Here is a 24,405-nt window from a genome sequence, read left to right as displayed (position 1 = left end):
CTCCCCACCTCTTTAAAAAAATATTTTTAATGTCCTTCTCAATTCTGTCTTCTGCCACTTTTCTCACAATACCTTCTCTAGATCTCTTTACCTTTTAACTAACATCACTCATGGCAAAAGAAAAGTTTCTTGTGGCTGGCTAATCTTTTAATATGCCGGACTTAAGCAATGAGTCACTATGGCATACCAGCCAGGCCTTTTAATCCTCAGGCTCTTTGGAGAAGTATTTGGGAATTTCCTATGTTCAGGGTTTTAACATGAAGTACGGTTCTTTCCCTTCCCAAATGTTTACTGTGATCTGGTGGGATTTAGACTGGTATGAAAGCACGTGAGTGCAACGCACTGGATGTTTCATGTTTTTGTGTTTTACTTCGGTCTTTTCCATGGATGAGCGTTTTGTAAGAGAACGCTCTAGGTCAGATACTATTTTATCTTCTGTACTAAAGAGGGGGCTCTCCCTTGTGGAGCTGTGGAATGTGGCTTGGTGGGTGGGAAGCAAGAAGCCCCAGGAAAACTATTTGGCCTTTGCCTCCTCTGTTCCCCCTTTCCTGTCTGTCTGTCACCTTCTTTCCTCTCTCTTCTCTGGGAGCCAGATGAAAAATTTACTTTTCAGCCATTAGGGAATAAGAGGAGTGAAGAAGTGCTGTGGGACCTTGGGTGGAAACTGGTGTACAGGGCCTTGCTTTTTTCTGGGAAGCTGGCCAGGGACAGGGCAGGCTGTGTGGGGACTCGGGGCACAAAAACTCTCCAGAACACTGTCTTTTTGCTGATACAGATTGAGATGTTATTAAAGTTGGCTACACAAGCTTCTTTAGTATATAACTGTTGTAGATAGCTGTAATAGTTCTTGTTTTGGTAATGATTTTTTTCAGTCTCTTTAGCAGAATAGAGGCTTTGTAATTTGACTATAAGATCAAATGATGGCTATTGATCACAAGTATTTGTTACAGTAACTCTGATACGACTTACAACAGCAACAGTATTTACGTCAGCCAGTTCATGTCAGATGTCACTCATGTAGGATGAAAACTGCTAGTATGAGTGAGAGTGGTTTCCAACAGCAAATATGCCACACCAAGTGGAGCTCTTTGTCATGGGTATTTTGAAACCTGCCGAACCTCAGCAGGCCATCTGCCATAGTAGCTGGTGCTCTGAGCTTCCCAGAGATGGAAGGAATGCACTTTTATTTTTTTAATTCTGTTTCCCTTCACTTCAGATCTAAACAGTCTTCCTATTATTCATAGTATAAAAGGACAATTAAATACATACACTTTGGGAATTAATGCTCCTTTCCTATCCCAAGATGACTATCTGAAAACCAGAAGTGGGAATATGTTTTTGACTGTGAATATTTTAGCCCGGTGGTTCTTTAGAATATATGCTTTTTTTAATTTAGCTACAGCGTTCAAGTAATTAGAGAAATTGAAATGTTGGGTCCACAAACTAAACCAGACTAAAGATAGTATGTACAATTTCATATAATCTTAATATAAGTATTTTCAGGTGGCGAGAATTTGCCAGAATATGTAGTGCAGTGATTTTAAGATGATTCATGAAAAAAGAGTGGTTAGAAACTTACAGCTGGATTTCTTAGTATCCAGACATTTTTGTTTGTTTGTTTCAACTTAAGATGTGAATTCTGTGTCTGCTGTTTTCTCTGTTCTTACTTGCTTTGGTAGCAAGAGCTGGAATGCTTCGGTGTTAGAAGAATACTGTTGTTTTCAGTTTTATGTTCCTGTTTCAAAGCAATTTGTTTTCAGAGGCTGGTTGGTTGTTCCAGGCATCCACAATCACAGAAAGTGTTTACTTTTGCAAGTAGCAAAGTAAACTGCATTGCTAGGCAAAACTGCACAAGTGTTTAGTCTTGGGAATAAAGAATCGGGTGTGACGCTTAGAGCCTTTATGCTTTAAAAAAAATATTTTCACTGGAAGGAATTTTAGTCTATTTTATTTCCAGTTGTGATTATATTCATGTGTATCGTTTTAATAGCTTGCATGTGATAAGATTTAGGAGTGAGTAAAACGTACAGATTTTCACATTGTCACTCAAAATTGTGATGTTTCCACTCCAGCTGTGGTATAGTAACCTTTTCTCATCCTCTTTGGACTCTTGCCCTCTATGAGCCTCTTGATCTAATTTTAGGAACGCTATCTTACTTGGCTCTCACTGTGAAAGTTGATTGTCTTGGAAGACATCTGTGATTCGACTTCGCCATCAGCTCTCTTAACACTACGCACTTCTCCAACGTTGGCAAGTACCCTTCTGGGAACACACAGCCATGCTCCTGATACAGTCTGTGTTTCGGGCAACTTCAACTTTTCAGTCCCAGTTATGGGGGTGAAAAAGAATGATTGTCAAGTTGCAGGACACTTCCATTTTCCAAGGCATTCAAAATTAATTTATAAGGTATTAAAAGTTTTGTGCAATCAAATTGTATGAGGAGTGAACTAAGTGAACTTAAGAACATAGGGTACCATGTTCTTAAATTCTTAAGTACCATGCCTTAAGTTCTTAAAACAGACCCTTAATCTGAATCAGTATGGTCATTCTTGCTTTCCATGGTGAGCGTAAGCAGATACCTAAGGAAGACCAAATGAGGCAAACATGCATAATATAGTACACTCTCCTAGTACTCTCCCAGCCTTTGCCCATTTTTAGCTCAGGGATTTCCTGAGACTCTTGTGCTTTGTTACTCTAGCAACCTTCAGTGAAGCCGCTCTTCCTGGTGTTTTTCCATTTTTCCCTCAAGCCTATTTAAACTTGCCTCCACAGTATCCTTAGGCAACAACTTCTGTGGATCAGGGATTTTTTGAGCTTGCTTCCCATCAGCTTCATTTAATGTTCTAGTTACTGTCAGTCCCCATCCATCTTCCTTATGCCACTCGCAATTTGTAGACCTCTGTCAGATTTCCTCAGTGGTTACTTGTCCAAGGTGAAGAGTCCCAGCATACTCAGTTCCTCCTCAGTTTGAAGCCATTTCTTACCTTTGATAATCCTTGTTGTCTTTTGATGTCTCTCTCGTATATCTAGTTCTTATATATCTGGTTTGATAAGAGGTGACTAGGATTCCATATAGTGGCATAATTATGTTTTCTGGTTTGTTCTCTGTTCCTTTGTTGATAATTAATAATAATTAATTTGTGCTTTTATTGCTGATGAGCACTGAGCTGATGTTGTCATGGAATTACCTACCATAATCTAAAGTCTTGCTTCTGAGTGGCAATGGTCAGCTCAGAGCCTACACTTCTGTACATCAGGTCAAAATTATTTTTTCGGATACATCGTTTTGCCTTCACGTATATTGAACTTCATCTGCCATTTTTGTTGTTCTGTCACTCTGCAGCTATTTGCAGTTATCTGTCAGCCTTATAGCCTTTGAATAGCTTTATGGAATCAGCAAACTTTGTCACCTTGCTGCTCGCTGCTTTCCCGTGAATGTGCTGAACAGAGCAGAGCCCTGTATAACTCAGCTGGTACTTCCCTCCATTTCAAGCATAAACTCTTAATGCCTACCCTCTGCTTCTGTTTTTTTCAGCCCAATTCTTTATTCATGCCAGACCATCCTTCTTAGGCCATGGCTGTGTAGCTTTCTTTAAACCGTTTGGTTGTCTCCCATATTGAAGTGTCCACATATGAAAATGTCACCACTAGTTGAAAGCAGTGGGGGATGACCCATGTTCATAAATGTAGTCATTAAAATGGGATAAGCTTATTAATGTTGAAAGGGGAAAAAAAATCTAGTAAGCAGGTCAGGGTATAAATTTCTTCATTGGTTACTGTACTTTAGACCAAAAAAGAAAAATAGTTTTTCACAAAGAACTTTTCAATCTTGTTCGTTTTGTCCTCTTCCTTTGCTTCTCATGGGAGATAAGGAGTGAAGAAGCAAAATGCTTTATTTTGATTTCTACAGACAGCTTCTGTTCTGAAATTTGATATCAGTACTTCCTGAAGGTAAAGATTCTGCCTCAGTTTTCGTGAAAAAATACAGCTGTCTGTCTAGCTATATCCCTGCATTTTTTTTAGCGCCTGCTTTTACTCAGTCCAAATTACTGATGAAAATATTTCAGCCAGTTCTGTTTTTTCTAGTTAATATGAAATCACACACCTTGTTATAAAGAGGAAATCGATTAGACTTTTCCCAAGGTCTGTGCTGTATTCCCAGTTGGTGCCAGATTGTTCCTAATTGCCCTGTTAGGTATCTACTGACCTGATCCTCATGGGCTGTAAGTAGGTATAGCATCAAGTAACAATTTGGAACCAAGTATTTGATTTTTCTTTCCTTGCTACTCTGTACAGGTAAAGTTCCTAATGCAACCTGACAGCAATGTATCTGGTTTTAAATGGTTTAGAGGTGCTTCTGATAGGCGAGAAGACAGGAGGCTGATTGCTTCAGGGTATATATGAAAGTGAATAGGGTAGATTTGTATTGTTTACTGCTTTTGGCCAGAGATGGTAACTTTCTTCTTTGAATGACAGTCACTTTACATTCTCTCAGTAAATAAACACAGTGATTATTCTAAGACCCACATACAGTTTCAGTACTTCATATATCTTATTTTGTATATTTCTGTGCCATATGCATTTGTGTGATGCTGCTTAGCTATGTGACACATTTTTGTTAACTGAATGTTGCAAACAAGCTGCATCTCAGCACTAAGTAATGTTTAAATCATTTTCAGTGAATGATTTCAGGTGGATTTGATTAAAGTGCATCTGAGGAAATGGGAATTTTTATGGTAGGTTTGATAGGAATTCAATAACTTTAGCTCTAGGAATTACCTGAGACATGGTTTGAAGGCTGATTATTATATTACAGTGGGTTCTTTAGCTCTCACTTGGACTTCCATTTTGGTAAATATCATGTGTTTTAGACCACGTGAAAAACAACCCTTAGAATGCTTTAATGAGAGTGGCTGCCTACATGGAATCTTATTTCAGGGCTTAGTGTAAAAATTCTTATTTTGACATATTTGAAGGTCTGTAAAAAAATATATTTGTGAAGATGTAGAGTTGGAGAGTTCCTCTACTCATTTAATGATGGTAATTTTAACAGGAAGATATGTGGGATGAAGAGGGTTAGTCTTTGTAAAACAATGAACTCTGCTTTTGGTGACAGGCTCCTACCACTGCCACAGAACAAATACATAGAAGTAATGATGTACAAAAGGCTCAAAAAGTAAAATCCAAGGACTTTAGAAAAAGTTGAGTTCTGGGGCAAAATGTGCAGCTTAGCATTGTCTCTTGACCAAGGCTCAGAAGCAGCTCAGCCAGGAAAATTCCCTTTTGGCCAGTCTCTTAGGAATGTTGGAACACCTTGTTGACTTGCAATCTTGTTGACTTGTACTCAATGGAAATCATGTGTGACACAGCAGGTAATAAGCACCTCTGCAGGTTATGGCACTTTTAAAATAATCTAAAAAAAAATACAGAAGCTTTGATACTTCTCTGCACTCCTAGTGCATGAAAGTGAGTGCTAAGTTATTTTAAAACTTCAGTTCAGATCCCTTATCTGTATCAGAAGATCTGACCGGTAAAAATACTATTACAATTCTTATGACTCACCAAAGCAAATTAAATTACAATATTTTAAAATTGAAAAGGTGAGATCTCAAAAGAATTGCCATAAATAAGATTATATATGTGACCATGGTTGGTCCCCTTTGTATTTGTACATTGTGATAGTCTCTAAATACAGTATGAAATTTTCTTATTCCATGGAACTGTTGCCTGGGTAGGCCTTGAATGTACAGGGTAGATGTTCACTTAGCAAGCAACCATAAAATATATATGTTTGTTCCTGATGTTTAATGCATCTCCTTGTAGTTTATTTTTTTTTATGCTGTTCAAATTCTTCTCTAAAAGCACTGGCATTTTCTCACGGGCTTTCCTATGCTGCTCTGCATTATCATACCTTTTAATTCAAGTTTCACTGAGTTCGATGTTGCCATCTATTTCTTTCCATCTCCCTTCTCTAGCTTCTGTCGTCTTTGCCTTTGAATCAAACAGCTTGTCTTCCTTTCTGAGTTCGTTGTAGGGCTTCACTGAGAGAAAGGGAGAAGAATTTTCTTATCCTATCCTCTTTGGTGTTGAAAGCCCACTACTTAAGAATTAAGAGTTGTGCCCCACAGCTGCAAGCTAGCTCAGGCTGAGTTGTCTGCAAATGTTTCATATGTAGTTTAATCAACCATAGGAGCTGAGAATTTTGAATTTTGTTTTGGCCCTCTTGGAGGAGATTTCCCTCAGTTTCATCATTTGGCCAAATCTGTGTAAATTTTCACAAGAGTACATGTATGAGAGGCACATATGATCCAAAGACCGTTTCCTGTTAAGTATCAAAATTGGATTTAGGTACTTGAGAATGATATATATGAAAGAAGACATATATGCATATTAGTTTGCCAAAACTTCTTAATGTCAGCAAAAAGTATTACCAGTCCTGCTTTCAGAAATGGCTAGATCGTGTTGTGGATTTTTTCCACAGTCATTGAGTGTGATGAGAGCAGTAAGCCTGAAAAATTTTAGATTAACTGTTTAACAATCAAAGATTTGTCTACACAAGAAACTACACTGTTGCAGAATTCAATAGGTTTTGCATTTAAAATTAAGTACTTTATATTGCCTATCGCTGAGGATGCTAATTTCTATGGAGTCTCTTTTTAATTTATTTCACTTAGAAAACATAACAACAGCATGTTTTAAGGAGAGGTAATAGAGTCTGAATAGAAAATTCTGAAAAAACAAGCCTGCAGTACATGTTCTGGACTATTTCTGTGTAAGAAAATTGCTCACCACAACCAAAAAAGTGAAGCGTAATCAATTATTTGCTGCTCAGATAACAGGCAGACCTGCATACTAAGAGATTTACTCAGGGTGCTATATGGCATAGGTGCTTTGTTGGTATTAGCACCTCAGAACCACTGGGTTTCCTGGTGCTGCATAACAGCAAACTAGATGAAGCACAACACAAACTAAACCACTTCCCTTTGCTCATGCTAGATTGCTGTCAAGCAGATAAAGCATTTAGTCGCATCAGTACCTCCTTGTGCCATCCTTGGCCTTTGGGCTGCTGCTGTTGGCTGTGGCAGGATTTGTGCCAAACTCAGCCTTGTATCCCTTCCAGAGTCACTTGAGTTGCTCCACATACAGAAGTGCCCCTTTTTGCATGCAGTTTTGCTTGGCCTGGCATGGATGTGCTTTATCCATGGCGTGGATAATCTCCAAACCAAGTAATCCTCACAAGAATTATGAGAGTGATGATTATATGGGGAAACATTAACACCTGTTGATGCTATCAGTTATACTTCTAGTACACGGATAGTATGAATTATAGTAGTGGCCTCACTTTGCAATGGAATTCAAGATGTTTACTGTCCTAATCAGCGAGTAAAAAATCACGACGACCACACCTCTGCCTTTAACAGACTGCTTATTTTGGCCAAATGTTCTTTTGAATATTCCTTCCACTTGAAGAAAGCTTTGGAAGATGGTGAAAGCATGCTAATTGCTTCTTCCTTGTTTCATATTAATTCACTCATGTTTTTTAAAAAGTTTTACATGTTTATGTATTCAGTGACTTAATTCAACTTTTCAAAAATGGGATTTACCCTTGTTCCTGGGGATTTCTGTGACAACTTTAGTTTCATTTATAGATGCAGATATTTGGCTTTACGCTTAAGTTAGTGTTCAGTTAATGACATTGGACCTTGGTAGACAAAGACATCTACAGGAGGAGGATGGAGGAAGCAGAACAGTGCTAAATAACATGTTGGTACTGATGAGTGGAACCATAGTGCAAAAGCAACTGACTTTTAAAAAGTAGCAAATAAAACTAAACAAGCCAGTGTCCAGCTCTATTTTTTAATCTCTATACATATCAGATTAAGTATGTTAAAACAGGTGTTTTGTAAGGATGATATAGTAGCTCTATTAAAAGTTTCAGTAGTAAAATCAGTAAATCTGTTGGCTCTTAGTTTATGTTGCTACTTATGATGTCATAGGATTGACTGTCCTTTACAAAGTATTTATACTTGTAAATATTCAGGTCAGTTTTATTCAAATTTCTTTCCGTGAGTAGCATTCTCTAGGGGTTTTTTTTGGCTACCTCTGTCCTTTTGTGTAAGTAAATAGAGATAATAACTATTTATGGGGAAAATTATTAGATCTTTAGCTTGTCAACACACCTTTTTTTTATTTTTTGACAACTCGCATTCTGCTTTATGCAGACTGTATTTCCTTTGTTACTTTAATTCCTGCTAGCACTCTTTGTGCTTTCATTTCATGGATATATTTGTTACCTCATATACCTGAGTACTAGTGAGAAAAGAGATTAAATTGCTTTAGGAGTACCTTGAGATATTAATCTGTGCTGGATAACTGTCCTTTGGACAGAACTGGAAGTAGTGAAATTTTCAAAACGAGGGCTGTAAAGCCCAGCTGATGAGAGCTATTAATGATTGCTGCTGTACGGAGTGTTTGTTTAGCAAAAACCAAATATAATCCTTGGATAGAACTTAATAAGAGATGTTGGTAGGTGCAATGGCATGCCAGTTCATAAATGAAAGACCAGAGAGAGTAGTGAGTAGACAGACTCATCAGTTTGTAGAGAGTCTTAGATTTGGAGAAACCTTGGCCATCTTTCTTCCTTTGTATTTATATTCCATTTTCTTTACTAAGCTATTGTATATTATGTTCACTCTCTATTTTTGCATAAATGGGGCAGCAAATACCTACTACAGAAGCAATGACAGCTGATAAGCAGTTTTGAAAGATGGAATGAAATTTTAAATTCTTCAAGCATTGCCTTCTTCCATTTTGATACTCTTCTGGTCTTTAAAATATGAGAATGAAAGGAACCAGACTGCTGGTGGAAGTTGGTGTATCAATGTAAAATGATTTTTAAGCAAAGGAAAAGATGGAGGACAATTCAAGGTGACATTGTGATCAGCTTTCTTTGTTTTCCCAAACATCCTTGACCAAATCTTACTCAAAGTCTGCCATTTTTTCCTTTTGGTATTCATCGTGAATAGAACAGCTGCAATAGACTTGCACAGTACTCCTCATATCTGTCAGAAAGAGGCTGATGGAGAGACATTCAAGGAAGGGTACTGCTTTCCTACTCACAATAAGCTCAACTTCTCCAGGATTCAAGGAAAAGTAGTAGTTCCCTCCAGCTAGTTTCTTACAATTTCATACTTGTTTTTCATGTTTAGCATATGGTGAATTTAATTATTGGCTGAACCTCGCCATGTTTAAGGCAGTAATTTTTTTTCTGGGCTTACAGATGAGGAATACTAAAGCACAGCAAAATTAAGTTATTTGCCTGTGTTCCTTCCATGAGTCAGCGGCACAAGTAGGAAATAGAGCTCACGCTTATTCTTAGTCCCAGGAATATTTCATCCCAAGAATAGGCCCATACACTTTGGTCCCTGAACAATACCCTGTCCTTATATAGCTTTTAAAAATAATTATTGCACAGATCCAGAGTTGAGCCGATTGCCAAATATGATGGTAGACAGTTTTGTGTGGTTTTTCTCCTCAGGCACGTTGACAGGAACCTTTGGTTTCCTTTACTTCCTCTGAAATGTTAAGGAGAGCTCCATTGTTAAGACTATCTGACTGTGTTCAACACCTGTAGTTTTCTAAAACAGCAGCTTTGGGGTGCTTTTTGTTGTTTTTTTTTGTTTTTTTTTCTTCCTACGTTTACTGTCTGTGAAAGGGGAAGTTCTGGAAGAGGAAGGGGGATAAATGAGTCAGGGTTACACTGGATTATCAAGAGTGAACTGCTAGCAGCATATATAATTTTTAGTCATGTTCCTGTGCCTTCCGAAGAGCTTCATAAATTCACGTGTTTCTTCAGAAATTTTTTGTGTGTGTGTGTGATTTATCCTGAACTTAGTGCATTCCTGTCTGGGTCACTTGTCAGTAGTTAATGGCAGAAGTATAATCTGTCAAGGGGCTTTATGGGCATCTGATTTTCCTCATGGTGTCAAAATACAAAAAGGAAATAATTTGGTAAAGGGCTTTTTTCACAGAATGGAAGCCTGGGGCACAAAACATAAATGCTGAACTCTCAGAGAGCAGAGTGGAAGAGCTCAGAACATGGGTCTCCACTTCCCTCTTTTGTACCTGAATCACAAGACCCTATTCTGTCCCTTCAAATTAGTAACACGTATGTTGTAGGATCCCTGTGCTTTACTGCAACTTGAGCATATGGATCAGAAATCTGTTTTGAATATAACTAATTATGTGAAATGAGCTCTGTACATATGCTTTGGATTTTGAAGCTTTAATATTGGGGAGATGAATTTTTAAAATTTAAAATAAACAATTCACCTTATGAAGGCGTTTCAAATTTTCCTTTATCTTGGTTCATAAGCAGTTATGATTTGCAGTTTTGCCAGCTAACAGAGCTGTCTTTGTACAATTATTCTAAATAAGAATTGTAGAGGAATTATGTGTTATTTAGTAATAATCTGGTATACTTTTGTGTCAGATCTGTCTGGAAAATATTCTTAGCTGCCAAATGGATTTTATTCTAGCTCTAAAGATGGTTTTTCTGTGCCAGGGGATTGAGTTATATATTATGAACTTGGAGAATTGATGTATTGTTTATTACAGCAGGTTGTCATTTAACAAAGTGTATCTATGTGGATGCAGAAAGATTAAACATTTACTAGATACAATGAAGAAGGAAGCCCAGCAGTAACCTAATTTTTGGAATGACATAACTGCAAAGATACACAGTCTGACTTCTTTTCTACACTATGTTGTTTTCTAGAAATATGTATAGTTGTAACATAAAAATAATTGTTTTTCATGGGAGCTAGTAATATACAAGCATGAAAGTAGAAATTATATACCCATACAGTATGTAAGCAGGTTTATGCATTTTCAGGTTGTTGCATGAGACACAAGTACATCTTGCTAAATTGATTTTGTCTTGGTTATCGTCTGTGAAATCCAGTAATTATGAAGGATCAGGGCAGAGATGTATGCTTTGCTTTGTATATTTATTTATATGCTGATTCTGCCAAGCGTATTTGTTTGGAGCGCTCCAATTTTGGAGCGCTCTGGGTATTACACTCTCTTCATCTGCATACGCAGGCAGTAAATGCCGGACACAGGTGTTCCTCCCACCTCATCAATCAGGCCAGTGGCAGAAAGGAAGTGACACTGCCTAAGTCCCTATCCAGTTCTGTTTGCTAGACCATATTGCCTTCCAAAAAGTAAAATTAGCTTTCATACAGTGATTACAAAGTTGACACAGCCAAATCTTATCTGTGTTATTGCATGCCGGTCATACTTCACTTTCCTGTTTAATAGATCCAGGAGGGTAGGTTCTGCTTCAGACCTTCTACTACTAGCTGCTGCTGCTCTGGTTATGGCTGGGATGTTGTAATATTTCCATTAAGCCCTGTTTTCAAATCGCATATGACTGGGTATTTGAAAAGCCCTTCAGTTACGAAATCTTTGCAGTGTTCTCTAGCTTGACCCCCCTCCCAGGAGTTGAAGAGAAAATTGATTCAGAATACAGTCATTTACTGAAAAGTGAACAAACTCACAATTCTTGTTTTCAGGCTTTACTGTCTGTATTTTAGAAAACTTGCTGATGAGCTATAAGTCCAAAAGACAGGTTAATTTTGAAATCAAGAAAATGCATCCGTCTTTTGATTAACCAAAAGATGTTTACTGATTCAATAGACCTTTACAAGTTTATACTAAATGAAAATTTAATTTTTAATTTTTATAGCTTAGATGTTCTGGGGTTCGTTCAAACCTTGTTGGTTCTTCAGTAGATCTGTCACATACAAGCATGTCTGGCAACAAATAATAGAGTACGACTGAAAAACTGGTACTTCAGAAATCAAGTTCTACAAGGGCTTTGAACTGTATGGCATTAGTGTGAGTTGGCAAAAGAAAGTTAGCAAAAGCTAAGCATGAATCATAGGAAAAACATCAAGTAATAGGTGTTGAGTAGGTTGTAAATAATATGGAAGAGACCTACACTATGCATTATATAAAATGCAGTTGATGTATCATCATTTAATGTTAAAATATTCTTACATCTTATCACAGTAGCTGTTATACTGTGGAGAATGATCATCTCAGTTCAATTTGGTATAAAGAGGCAGTGTTGTTTGATTTTGATTTCTGAAAGATAATGTTTTTCTCATCAGCATGAAGCCCATTCTCTCTACAGAAATAAATATGTTTGTGCTCTGTACCAGGCATAACACAGCTGAGGAAAGAAATCCCACCTCTAACCTGCTCCAGGTTGCCAGTGAAAGTATATTATAATTTTAAACCCTGAAGGCTGGCTGCTGAGGCATTAAAACCATTGTTTCTCTGTAATTTGGATAGCATTTTTTTGAGGTGTAGCTCCAATATGATCCCTTAAGATATCCCTCCCCTGCTAGAATCTAGTGAGTCAAAGGGTCTCTCCAGAGCATGTATCTGCTCAGCTCTTCTGTGCCACTGGACTGCCAGTACAGTTGTCCCTCTGCCACTGCAACAGTCTTCACTGTGACCAGGAGAAGAAAAGCCTGTGTTACTGTCAGAAGTGCAGACCGAATTGATAAAGATGGGTTTCTTTACAGTCTCGTGGTGGGAACGAGACCTAAAATAGGTGGCTCAGATTGACCAGTTCTGTGGCTTCCATTAGGATTATTCACCAAAATGCCAAAGCTGATGGTTTGAGTTGTTGTTTTTCAAATAAATAGGACTTGAATACCTTGTCGTACACTTATGAATGGAAAATAAGATGGAAATTTTTTGACACTGCTCCATCTTTATATGGGGGGCAGAAAAAGGAGTCATCCTAACTTAGAAAATGGAGCCGCACAGACTGCCAAGTGGATAAAGTGGAGTGTGTGCTCCTTGAGATGCCCTGGGAAAGCCCTCCACAAGACAGCAAAAGTACATGTGCTAAAATGGATAGACATTGTCAGAAGAGTGAAATGCACGGGTAGGGAGAATCACTGGCCCACCCTGATGGCATCATCTCTGCACCTTGTATAATTCTTGAAAACCATTTCTGAAATCATTGAGCTTTGTGTCTGTCTAAGTTACTGAGATCTGGTATCACATAAGCATATCTAAGCAAAAATGGTGCAATATGTGCTTTACAATTCTAAAGAAGAAATATGAAAAGTTAAGACACGATTTATCATGATTATCTGGTACCAAAGGAGGACTTGATATAATCATCTGGTACAGCAAGAATCAAAATTAAGGAGGAAACACAGCTACCATATATATAAAAATGATCAAGAACTTGCCATTTTCTGCTGCGCGTACATGCTGTGATGTATGTTCAGGCACAGATAAGGTTCTATCTAGTTGGTTTCAAGTTTCAGCTTTGCAGTCAGATAAAAAGAAGGTATCTTAGTTTGATATTAAAACTTTTTTTCTTGTTTATACAAATACGAACAAAAATAATTTGACTTTTGACTTTGTTTTAACCAAATTGTGTAACGAAACAAAAGTGTATTGATGCACTTAGTGACTGGTGCTGTTCAAAGAAGGAAGGAACAGGCTTTGTGATTTAGATACAAACATTTGGATGCATGTCTATACTGTGCATTTGCTGTCCAGTTCCTACCAGTTATTGGTTCTGGTCACACACTGTGCAGCTGTACCTAACAGGCAATACATGTGCATGGACGCATGCATGCAGACACACACACACTCTCCCCCTGGGCAAGGAAGTGCCCCCGATGGCACCTCTACGTGACTTCATCCCTTAGTTTGCTACAGGGCTCAAGCCTCACGAACCCAAGCAGCTCACTAGGTAAATTTGTACCTGAAAAGAACCCCTGCAGCTCAGTACATTGCTAATGTGGACAGATATATGGTGTACCAGGCAAGGGAGAGCTCTGTTCAGACTTGCACTGAATCATATTCCCATCTGTCCCAAGTACAGATAGCTTCTTGCTTAATCTTGGGTCTAGGGCAGGCTGAGGAAGCCACATTAAAATAGCTGTTGCTTGCTTTCTGCATCAGGCTTGAGTTCTGAGGAGTAAAATAATAAAGAACACGTGTGTGTAATTAAAGTACAAAGGAGATAGGAAGGGGGATAGCAAGGAACAAATCCAGAAAATAAGGAACAGTTGAGCATCATAATTACAGACATCTGATTATACTGGAGGAATTAAAGGACTCTGAAAGAATTAGCCCTGCAACCATTCTGAATCTTGAGGGGAGGGAGAGTGTATTCATCAGGGGTTTGTTTGTTTGTTTTAAATTACTTATGTTTTCAAAATAACTATCATAGTTTTCCTGGTAGCAAAACCTATAGTAAAATCTGCAACACAGCTTCCACAGGAATCTCTATTGCAAGTTACTCACAAATTCAGTTGAAATAATTATTGCTTCAGTACTAAGTTGAGTGTTCTGTTAGGAAGACCCCAGGAAATCTGTTCAACTGTTTTTTTGAGATTTTGAGCATTCTGAAAGCTATTTGGTATGCATGTGTAAAAAATCTATCTTAATCTTTTCAGGTGGCTAGGCACTTATGAATAAGTTTGAATTTATTTAAAATACTGTCTATAAGCAGTTATAAATTACATGATTGATAAGCATTTTATTATGTTTTTCATTAAATTCTTTGAGGCACTATTAAGTAGTACCTGAGATAGTGAAAGGTGAATGGGCTTGACACAGGACACTTCTAGCTCATTAAAATACATAAGAATACAAATTCTTCAGCAGAAACTGCTCAATCTCCTGGGTGGTCTCTATTTCATATATCAGGTGGGAAAATAGCCCTTTTTTACTGCAAGGATCACCTAAGGAATCTCCAGAAGGAAACTCATAAATATTGGCTTCACCCGTCTTCTCTCCCTCCTCTCCCTGCCATCTCCCACAGATTTTTCCGTACAAAAGGATTATTTGCCTTTAAGGATGCTATGTTCTTTGCACTATACTAAATGGGATTTCTGTGCCAAAAACTAAGTAATTTTTCATTAGCTGATATGAGTCTAGAAAGCTTATGGAAGTGAGCTGATAGCAAAGAAGCTTGATTTTTGTTTCTAACATGCCACTGAAAACTGAAAGCAAGTTTAAACTAAACAGAAAGCATTTAAAAAGAGTATAGGAAGTAGGTGCAGTAAGGGAAAGCTGGAAAGAATAAAAAGAATAAAATTGTCACAGGAAAAAATAGTAAACCTGGTCCTGTGCTGTGTTTATATTTCTAGAAACCTAGACTAAAATAGGTTTGATGTCACATATAAAACTATATTTTGAGGGTTGGTGTTTTGATTTTTTACTGTATTAGCTGTCTAATTAGTATAAATTCCTGCTTCTGCAATGATTAAATGAAATAGAAACGCACAAGCTTAATCTTTATGGGGATCAGAAACGTATCTGGAATATGCAGTTGAGAACTCAAATCTGTTCTGTTGCTGAACAAATGATTTTATATTCATGGAGGCATGATAAATACGCCCTCAGAAGTGCATGGAAATGCAAACTACTGATTTGTATTTCTTTGATGTGTTTTCAGTTGAAAGCTCAGTGTTTTTCTTGTGTCACACAGTGATTATTACACAAATACGCAGGATATATGAAATACTGAAAGATTGATTCAATTTATTCAATTTTAAGGATTTGATGTGATTTTTTTTTTTCTCCTATTATATCTGCAGGAGAAACCTCACAAAGCTGTCCCTGATCTTCAGTCACATGCTAGCAGAAATCAAGGCTATTTTTCCAAATGGCCAATTTCAGGGTGATAACTTTCGTATCACCAAAGCTGATGCTGCAGATTTCTGGAGAAAATTCTTTGGAGATAAGTAAGTACTAACATTTTGCAAAATCCTTAATTCTTTCTAATCATAAGCATGAAAAAGCATGATATTTTCAAAAATCCAAATAATGGTTCTAAGTATGTGGGTGGGCATTTTAAAGGTAACTTCTTGTCCAAGTCTTTAAATTGGCTGAAATTGTTAAATTCATTAACAATTTTTTTTTTTTAATGTTGTAATTCGCCTGAAGGATGAATAAAAATGTATGGGCAGTTCTGTCAAGGGCACTTACAGTTAATCATAAATTAGACTACATTGCATGAAGTTTATTGGTTCCATTCTAGGGTGAAGATTGTACATTGTTTTCATAATGTACATGGCAAATCATGTCCTTTCATATTTTATATATATACTCTACAAATGATAACTCTGAAGTCTGAATTAGGAACTTGATATTGGTCTCATGGACAGTATGTTTCCTTATCCCATCTTTAACTTTCTAACTACTACAGTATTTAGTGGTTTTTAAGTAATTGAAATAATGTTTTTATCCCTTATTATAGAACCTTTTTTTTCTACAACTGTACTGCCTATAACATAATCACAGGGGACTAACATTTTCTTTCGTTCAAGTTCTGTTACAGAAAAAGATAGAATAACTGGAGATATGTCAGAAGGTTCAATGAAAAGCAGGTTTTGGAGAAACTTATTGTTCAAGAATGGGTCATGAAATGAATGCTAAGTGTGACTTGTAGATATGTGATTAAATCCTTATAGCAAATGCAATATTGAAAATGTAAAAGTAGACAGGTGGGGGGGTTGTTTCTGGGAAACAATTTCATTTATGATACAGATATAGGCTAACAGAAGATGCATAGCTTCATCACCTTCTCATATGTAATGTTTATTAGTGTAACAGTGACATAAGAGGGAGGAGACAAGAGGTTTGTATATTTTACAATATAATGGAGCAATCATTACGGTCATCAAGTCCGATATCTTGCATAATGCAGGCCATAGGAAGCCACAGAACAATTGCTGCAACAATCTGTTATGTTTTCTGAGTGAGAGCAGCTCTTTAAAATAAGTCTTTCATTCTTTATTTAGAATACCAGCATAGTAGGTTGGCACTTACGCAAATTAATTTTGTTCAGTGTGAATTTACAACAGTTTCACTTCCTTTTTCTTGCTAGTCTAAACATACCTACTGCTAGCTTCCAGCTTTCTGGTTTCATTATAGTGTTATCTGGTAACTTCAGTCTTCTAACAAATTTCTTTCCTATGTAGATAATGTTAGAGTGTGATCAAGTTGCTGTATCAATCTTCTTTTTGTTAGAGGAAAGGAGTCTGACCATGTTTTGTGTTACCCATTTTAATGCTAAGATGATCTTCAAAATACCTACAAAAGTTCAGATTAAGTTATCTGAAGGATTAATTTACATGACATGTAGGGGTCTCTATCAGATGAGGCCTTTAAAAAAACATGTCAGTCAAAAAAAGAGAAACAGGAGCTTTGAAAAAAATTACTCATGATCATCTTCCGTTCAGGGTTTCTGTTTTCTCTTCCTCTCTTTCTCCCCATTGCTTAGCAACTCTGAGAATTTAAATCTCATGGTCCTTCTCTTCTCCTGCTGGGCTCTGTCCTTGAATGACCTTTACCAGCTGTCTTGATCACAAATTGCATTTCTGTCATTGGGATTTACAGATCTCGTCTTCTGCAAGCTGTTCGTTGTTTCTATCATTTCATCTTAGCCAGTTTCATCAACTTCCCTATTCACTATCATGTTCCTCTTTGTATTTCTCTACTAACTTGTACTTTCTGTGTGAGATTCAAGTGCTTCCCTTCAAGTTTCCTTCCGATGGTCCTGCCAGTTTCCTTTGGGAGATGGCACAATAGATAGGTACTTGAGGTGTCAGACAGTAGGAAACTGTAACATATTAATACATTTTTATCAGAACAAGGTTGGTAAGAAGAATTTTTCAACTGCCTCGGTCCCTCTGAACAACTCAGCTCTACCCTTGTCTTTCTCTTCTTCACACTTGACTCTTCTCTTTCCTGACTCATCCCCTGGAGCACTTCTTTCTGATCTTTTTCAGGGCCCCAGAGCTCTTGCCATGCCTTTTTTATGCTTTGGTTCTTTCCTGCTTATGTAAACATCTTCATAAAATGCAACTTTAAATCTGAACTCTCAGTACCAACCCTCTGAACTCCTCCCCTCCCCCCATATGTACTTTGATAGTTTTGGTTTTGGTTTTTTGGGGGGTGGGGTGGGATGTGGTTAAAGCATCCATGCACCAAAAATGCCTAGAAATCAAGGCAGTTTTGGGACGTCCAGTTAATTACATATGTAACCTTGGTCATCTAGTACAGCCCGGAAGTTTTTTTGAGTTCTGTCTTGTCAGGTGCTTTACTTTCAGACTAGGTAAATAACCAGTTATTTGTGTTCTCAGCTCTTTTCTAACAAACTGAAGCTGGTTTAGTTACCTGTCTTCTAAGCAGTGAACAGTTGATCTGTGCTTGGCAGCCTTGCCATTATCTCAGGTTTAGTCAGTTGTGCTTAAGTAACTGTAAAACATGTAACAGCATGTATGTCAAATAAACAGATGAGAAAAAGGTTTATTTGGCATTACGTTTAATCTCTTTGTTAAACAAAATGCCTGAAGCTTTTTTAAACAATAATTATTTTCTAATCCATTTAGAAATATATGGCAGGTATGCCTGTGAGCCACATCTTTTACAATGGGCCTGTTATGACAAATTAATTTGCAAATATGCTAGTATCACTTCCCTAGAAGCAGAGCCTACACAAAGATTTTGGGTGTTGCAAACAACTGATAAAATCTGTTTCTAACCTGACCACCTTAAGACAGGCCCCTAGGACTATCTGAAACCTCCAGCTCTGGTTAGGTATGCAGTGCAATGAAGGAGCGCAGGGAGGGACTATATTGTATGTTCCCTGGCTGCATCTCTATTTTACAGGGCAAGCCTGGACTCCTCACTTGTTTGCAAAAAGCAGCCCTTACTTTGAGGTCACTAAGTAATGCTGCTCAAGGTTAGAGCATAAATAAAAAGTAAGTTGTGCTGGATCTTGGCTTCTGATGGGTAAACTGTAGCACAAGAAATAATTCTGATCCATTGTTTGATCTGACTGGAAGGAGGGAATTGGAACTATTAGATTAATTTATGATTTTTTTCAGCATAATATTATCATAAAAATAATCTTCCTGTTTCTAAACATAATGAATTGGAAGCTTTTATATAATCAATTTTTTGTCTTGGTTTCTTTCTGAAATGTTGTCATTTTTTTCTTTTTTAATTTGAAATATTCTAAATAGCAAGAAGGAGGTCAATAGCCATTTATGTTTTTAAGTCGACTCTGGCTTTCAGTTTTTGAAAATGCGACCTACGCTTCCATTTACAGAAAGCAATATATTATAATTTGCTGAGGAGTAAAATTCAAAAGATACAATTTCCAAGAGTCCAGTCTGTAGTTTTAAAAAAAAAAAAAAAATCTATATCTGATTTCTTTCACTGCTCTTCCCCAATGAATGGGGAACTTCTAGTTTTGTTGGTTACATTTGTCTGTCTGAACACTTGCTGCAAAATTGTGCAGCTGTAACTAAGTTTATTCATCCTGTTATTAATAAGTATCATAGGATGCAGTCATTCTTTTTGTGTTTAAAGTTAGTCTGGTATACGTTCACATGACTTCAAACTCAGCAAAATAAATGGCTAGGCTAACTATTTCAAGTCTCTGATGATCACACATCTAGCTGCTCTTTGAATTTCTGTAGGAAAAACAGAAGTAGAACTCAGCAAGCAATTTGAATGGCTTCATCAGAGCAATGTGCTGAGATAACTTCACACATTCTTGGCCTTCAGATACCTCCTCAACTTTTGCATTCCTGGTACATCACTACAAAACTTCTAGATAATGTCAGTAGCTAGAGAAGATTGGATGGGAGGGAATGCTATGGTGCTTGTGAGAGCAACAGATATGTCGATAATGGAAATCATCAGCTCTCACGTAGGCAGAGAGTGCAAAAGGAGTAAATAGTCAGAGCCTTTACAATTTAAATAGTCAGAGCCTTTACAATTGTGAGGTTTTCCGGTATCACATGTTTCAGAGGAGAAGGGGAAACCTTGGAAGTGATACGATGTTTGGAAAGGATCGGGACAGACTAATGTGGGGTTTAGGAATGTATAGGGAGGGTTGAGAGGTGGGAGATAATGAGATTTTGATTATCTGGGTGGAAGAAGAATGTGGACAATAGCAGTATGACAAAGGAAGAAATGGAGGAATTTATTTCTCTGCAAGGGCAAAGTAGAATATGTATCCAAATTAGGGGGTAGGTGAGGAGGTCAGCAGTATCAAATAGAAGGCCCAGGATGGTTTTGGTATATTGACTTTGTCAAGGAAGCTGACAGAGAAAAGCTGTCGGAGATGAGGGAATAGAGAGAATTTTGGATTTGCTCTGTGAAAAGAAAAATCGGTAACGAGTGAGGACTTTCCAAAGGCTGAATGACTGGAGTAGGCTGAGAATGGAGCTCTTTGGCATATTCACAGGCTATGAGGAGGAAGAGAGCCTCTTAAAGAAAATAAAGGAGCTGGCTGAAAAAGAACTAAAGGCTAAATTGACACAAGCTTTACACCGTGGTCAAGATTTTAGGTTAAGATCTATACCAAGAAAGAGCTTGGTAGTGTCAAAAGCAGGAAAGCGGTGAAATTGAGAAGGTGTGATTTTTGAATTTGTACTGATTACTAGAATACAATTATTGGAGCAACTGGTTTTAGTGGAGTGAATCTTCACCCATGGTTTACCATTATAGTTGCACTGAAGCAAATGGTGGTTAAATGTACAGCTAAACAGTAAAGTTAAATGGAACTGTGAAATTGTAAGGCATGTAATCAGCAGTTACATTTGTTTACAGATGCTTTAGTAACCCCCAGTGGGTTGTAAATATGCATATAAAACATAATCTGATAGCTTCTTCATTATCTGCATTTTATCACTGTATAGTGCTTGATGTTAATTTCCCCTGGTTCCTCGCTCATTTTAATAGCACCTTACATCTTTTACTAGTTTTCTGTTCTGAGCAAAAATGTGCAAAATACCACCGGGAGCAATCCTGAACTGAGAAACAGAGTGGGCGAGATGACCTACAGATCTTTCCAGCCTCTGAATTTGAAAGCTACAGTGAAGTCATGCAGGGCTTTGTAACTATTGAAATTTGTGATTTGTGGCTGTCTTCGTGTTGCAGAATGAATGAGCAGTGAAATGTCAATGTTCTTAGATTATCAATTCTCCATAGTTCTGCCATTTATTTTAACTTTTAAGGTTTTACTCTTCATTGTGAAACATTAAAAAATTGAAAGCATTTCTGTTATTGTTGTCAGATAAATTGATTTCCCCCCACCTTTTAGTTTCTGAAGAAATAGAAATTCTTTCACTGCTAGGGTCAAACACATTACTACTTTAATGCTCTGATATTTTTTTCCCCCAGCTGAGGGCTGAAAGGTATTTATTTTTTATTGGAATTTAGGAAAAAATGTGGCTATTGATTTCTCAGTAGCAGTTAAACAGTGTATTTCAGATTGATACTCTAAATTTTGAGTAGTTGTGGTTCTGCTGTGGTCAGTGCTTTTTGGCTCAGGATAGAACAGACATGGCCTCCGTGGCTTGGGTTCAGAGAAGCAGCAGTAAAACAGACAGACCACAATGCACGACTTAACTTGAAAACATTTAGCTATCAGAAAGTGAGACCTCAGTTAAGCTAGGTTTTAACACCTTGTTGATCCCCGTAATTTATTACTTGATTTCCTGTTCTCGCTGCTGGTAGTGCCCAAGAGCCCTACTGTTGCCTGAACACTGTAAAAATATGGACTGAAGAGGTGGTCCTGGCCCAGAGATCTTCAAATCTGAGTATGAACTGACGTGTAAAGGGAAGCCAAAGATAAAGAGAGATGAAAGAGGAAGAGGCAGTGATCCAAGTGCCATAGCCTTCATCACCATCAAGACAGGTGTTTTGGCAACAGGAACTTTTAAAGAGAAGGAAGTAAACGGGGAGTGGGGCTTTTAGACGACGGTTCCTCCCTCGGCTGATCAGCAGCACGGGAAATAGGCTTATTGGTACCCTTGTTTAAAAACTTGAGCTGGAGGCAGAAGGTACCATTCCCTGGGTGCTAGTGAGACATAAATCTTGCTAGATCTTTCTCATACAAATGTGAAATAAACAAGTTTGAACAAGAAGATAGATAATATTATAGAGAAGAACCAGTCAGTGGAAAGTGGCAAGATATGATTAAAAACCAGAAAAGGACAATGGTCTTCACAGCTATTCTGGGAGGCTAAGAATAAGGTAAAATTGCATGTACAAAGGATAGAGAAAAGAAAGTTCTAATAGTTGGCACACAAGATTGTGAGACAGGAGAACAGAGTCTTAATGGACAGGCAGGAGAGGCAGTGTTTTAAGTATAACAGGACATGCAAAAGCATGGCTGTGCTTTGGATTTGTGGTTAGAGATCAGAGTTGGAAATATATAGATAAGCGTATCCCTTCGGGGACACTTCAGGAAATGCAGACTTCCTGTGTCCCTTAAGGAATTATTAACTTGCTCTCTCTCTCCAGCAATGTCCAGTTATGTGGCTTTGGAAATGGATATTTTTGGTGGTATATTTTCCCCATTTCATAAGGCTCATTTTCTCTCTTTTACCTTCTCTTTTCTCATGTTAGATTCATCTATATTTGTTCTGCATGATGTCACTATTTAACGATTGTACTGGCACGGTATGGCAGAATTCCTTTTTTCCCTTTAGGACTGAACTTCTCAAGCCTTCTGTGTGTCAATTGTTTGCTCTGTAGTTCAGAAGCAATGAAAACATGTGGCCTCTCACTTAAAACTGAAGCAGCAGTCTTAAGAAAATGCTCTGTTCAGTGATGATAAACCAAAATCCACATTGCTCACTGCAGACTTGCAAAGAATGTTGTTTCTATCTGGGTCAGTGTTTGCTTGAATATTTTTGAGTTTGTTCTGGATACAGTAATGCCCTTTTCATGTTATGTTTTCTAGCAATATTTGAGAGAGTCTCTTGCAGACAAAAATGTTCACTGTAAGTGTAAGTTACACAGGTACGTGTTTACCTTCCTAGACATAACTTGTGGTCTGCTCTGGTTCAAATGGCAGCAGTGTCACTTAACATTCCAGAGTAGCTGCATCTCTGCAGTTCTACTGAACTGCTGTACTCTGCACGCTCAGAAAATATTTGCTTCCTCTCCAGGTTTATTTTAATGTCTTTTGCTTTTTAATAATGCAGCAACATTCGGGGAGTTTAAGAAAGTCCTATGTACACATGATCAGGGCAGGAGGGAAGGGAGGACCTAAATTCCTCTGCTAAATTGCTTGAAAATTACATGCTGGACACTAGTCCTTCTCCTTTAGGCATATGGAAGTTGTGTGGGTGGTGTTTAAAACACTGTATTTGAGATTAGAGTAACACTTCCCTTTGATGAGTGTCAATAATAGTAAATAGATACCATCCTATATAAAAGCATTTTTAAAAAGCTTATACTTTGATCAGAACATTTTTTAATTCATCGTTCTTCAAATACGCTTACTAATTTTACTATTGCAGAAGAAATGTGGAGACGTAGTGTCATTTTGAGAGGCTTGGGGGAGAAATGGCTTATTTTAGGGTTTTTGACAGGACTCTTAAATAAGAAGACAACCCCAAGGTAAATGCCAAGATACAGATAGTTTTGTTGATTTGAGAGAGAGAAGATGTGCGCAGAAAGCCTCTTTAGGAAAAATTACTCAGGATCATTTATTTTGTGTTTTCTTCCCTTAAATTGGTATGGGCTTGCTTCTACTCTAATGATGAGGAAAGGCAGTACAAAGACACTGTATGGATGAATCGTTTCCTAAAAGTTTGGCAGATAGAGATCAGGCTTTCCTTGTAAAAGGTCCTCCATAACCTTTTTTTGCTGTACAAGGTGTGTGTTTCAGCTTCCTTCATATTTTTGTTTCCTTCTAAAATTATCTCTCTGAAGATTTTGAACTAATTGAAGTCATAATAAAGTAACACGTAGCACAGTAACAGTCTGTACATGTAATGTAGTCAGATATTTTTGTATTACTTCAGTGTCCTGTTTTTTCCCCCGAATTATATCATCAAAAGAGAAACTGTTACCAAAGCCCTGGGTGTATCTGTTCATAATGTGTGCATGTGTAGTAGGGCTCTTAACTTTGGCCATCAAACATTTGAGGGAAGTACAGTCACTATGTAGTACTGTCTTCTCACGTGAGATACTCCCAAGAGCATCGTCTCAGCTGGAGTCATGTGCACTCTACTGCAAGGGGTGGCTTATGTAACTACGATTAAATAGTGAAATACTGAGGCACTGCACTTCCTCAACCTAATTCTATAGAGAACTGATGTTACCGGGATGTCAAATCACATATTTCTGATGAGCTGTATCAGAGCTGACTAACTCATCTCCTCCTAGACAAGTGTCCACAGGTCAGCCTAATAGCATGAGGCATGTGCAGAATACCTGCCAGCCTCTAGTGCAGGGTATCATTAGGGCATGATGCAACAGATATTACAAGGACAAAGATCATTGAAAATATTTATAGGAGATACCTTCTACGGTTCAGGAGC

The 24,405-nt window shown here is 37.7% G+C and overlaps 1 protein-coding gene across 2 annotated transcripts in view; it reads left to right on the top strand.

Annotated features, from left to right (window-relative positions):
* The window catches only part of CBLB (Cbl proto-oncogene B), a 136,111-nt gene that overhangs the window by 51,451 nt on the left and 60,255 nt on the right, over positions 1 to 24,405 (top strand). For both annotated transcript variants that reach the window (XM_076350328.1, XM_076350334.1), the window contains exon 4: positions 15,646 to 15,792. In XM_076350328.1, the coding sequence (XP_076206443.1) occupies positions 15,646 to 15,792 (147 nt within the window). The remainder of the gene's footprint in view (positions 1 to 15,645; positions 15,793 to 24,405) is intronic.

The sequence above is a fragment of the Aptenodytes patagonicus genome, chromosome 1 (assembly GCF_965638725.1).
Source record: "Aptenodytes patagonicus chromosome 1, bAptPat1.pri.cur, whole genome shotgun sequence".
Taxonomy (NCBI): Eukaryota; Metazoa; Chordata; class Aves; order Sphenisciformes; family Spheniscidae; genus Aptenodytes; species Aptenodytes patagonicus.
This window is presented reverse-complemented; position numbering and strand designations above follow the sequence as displayed.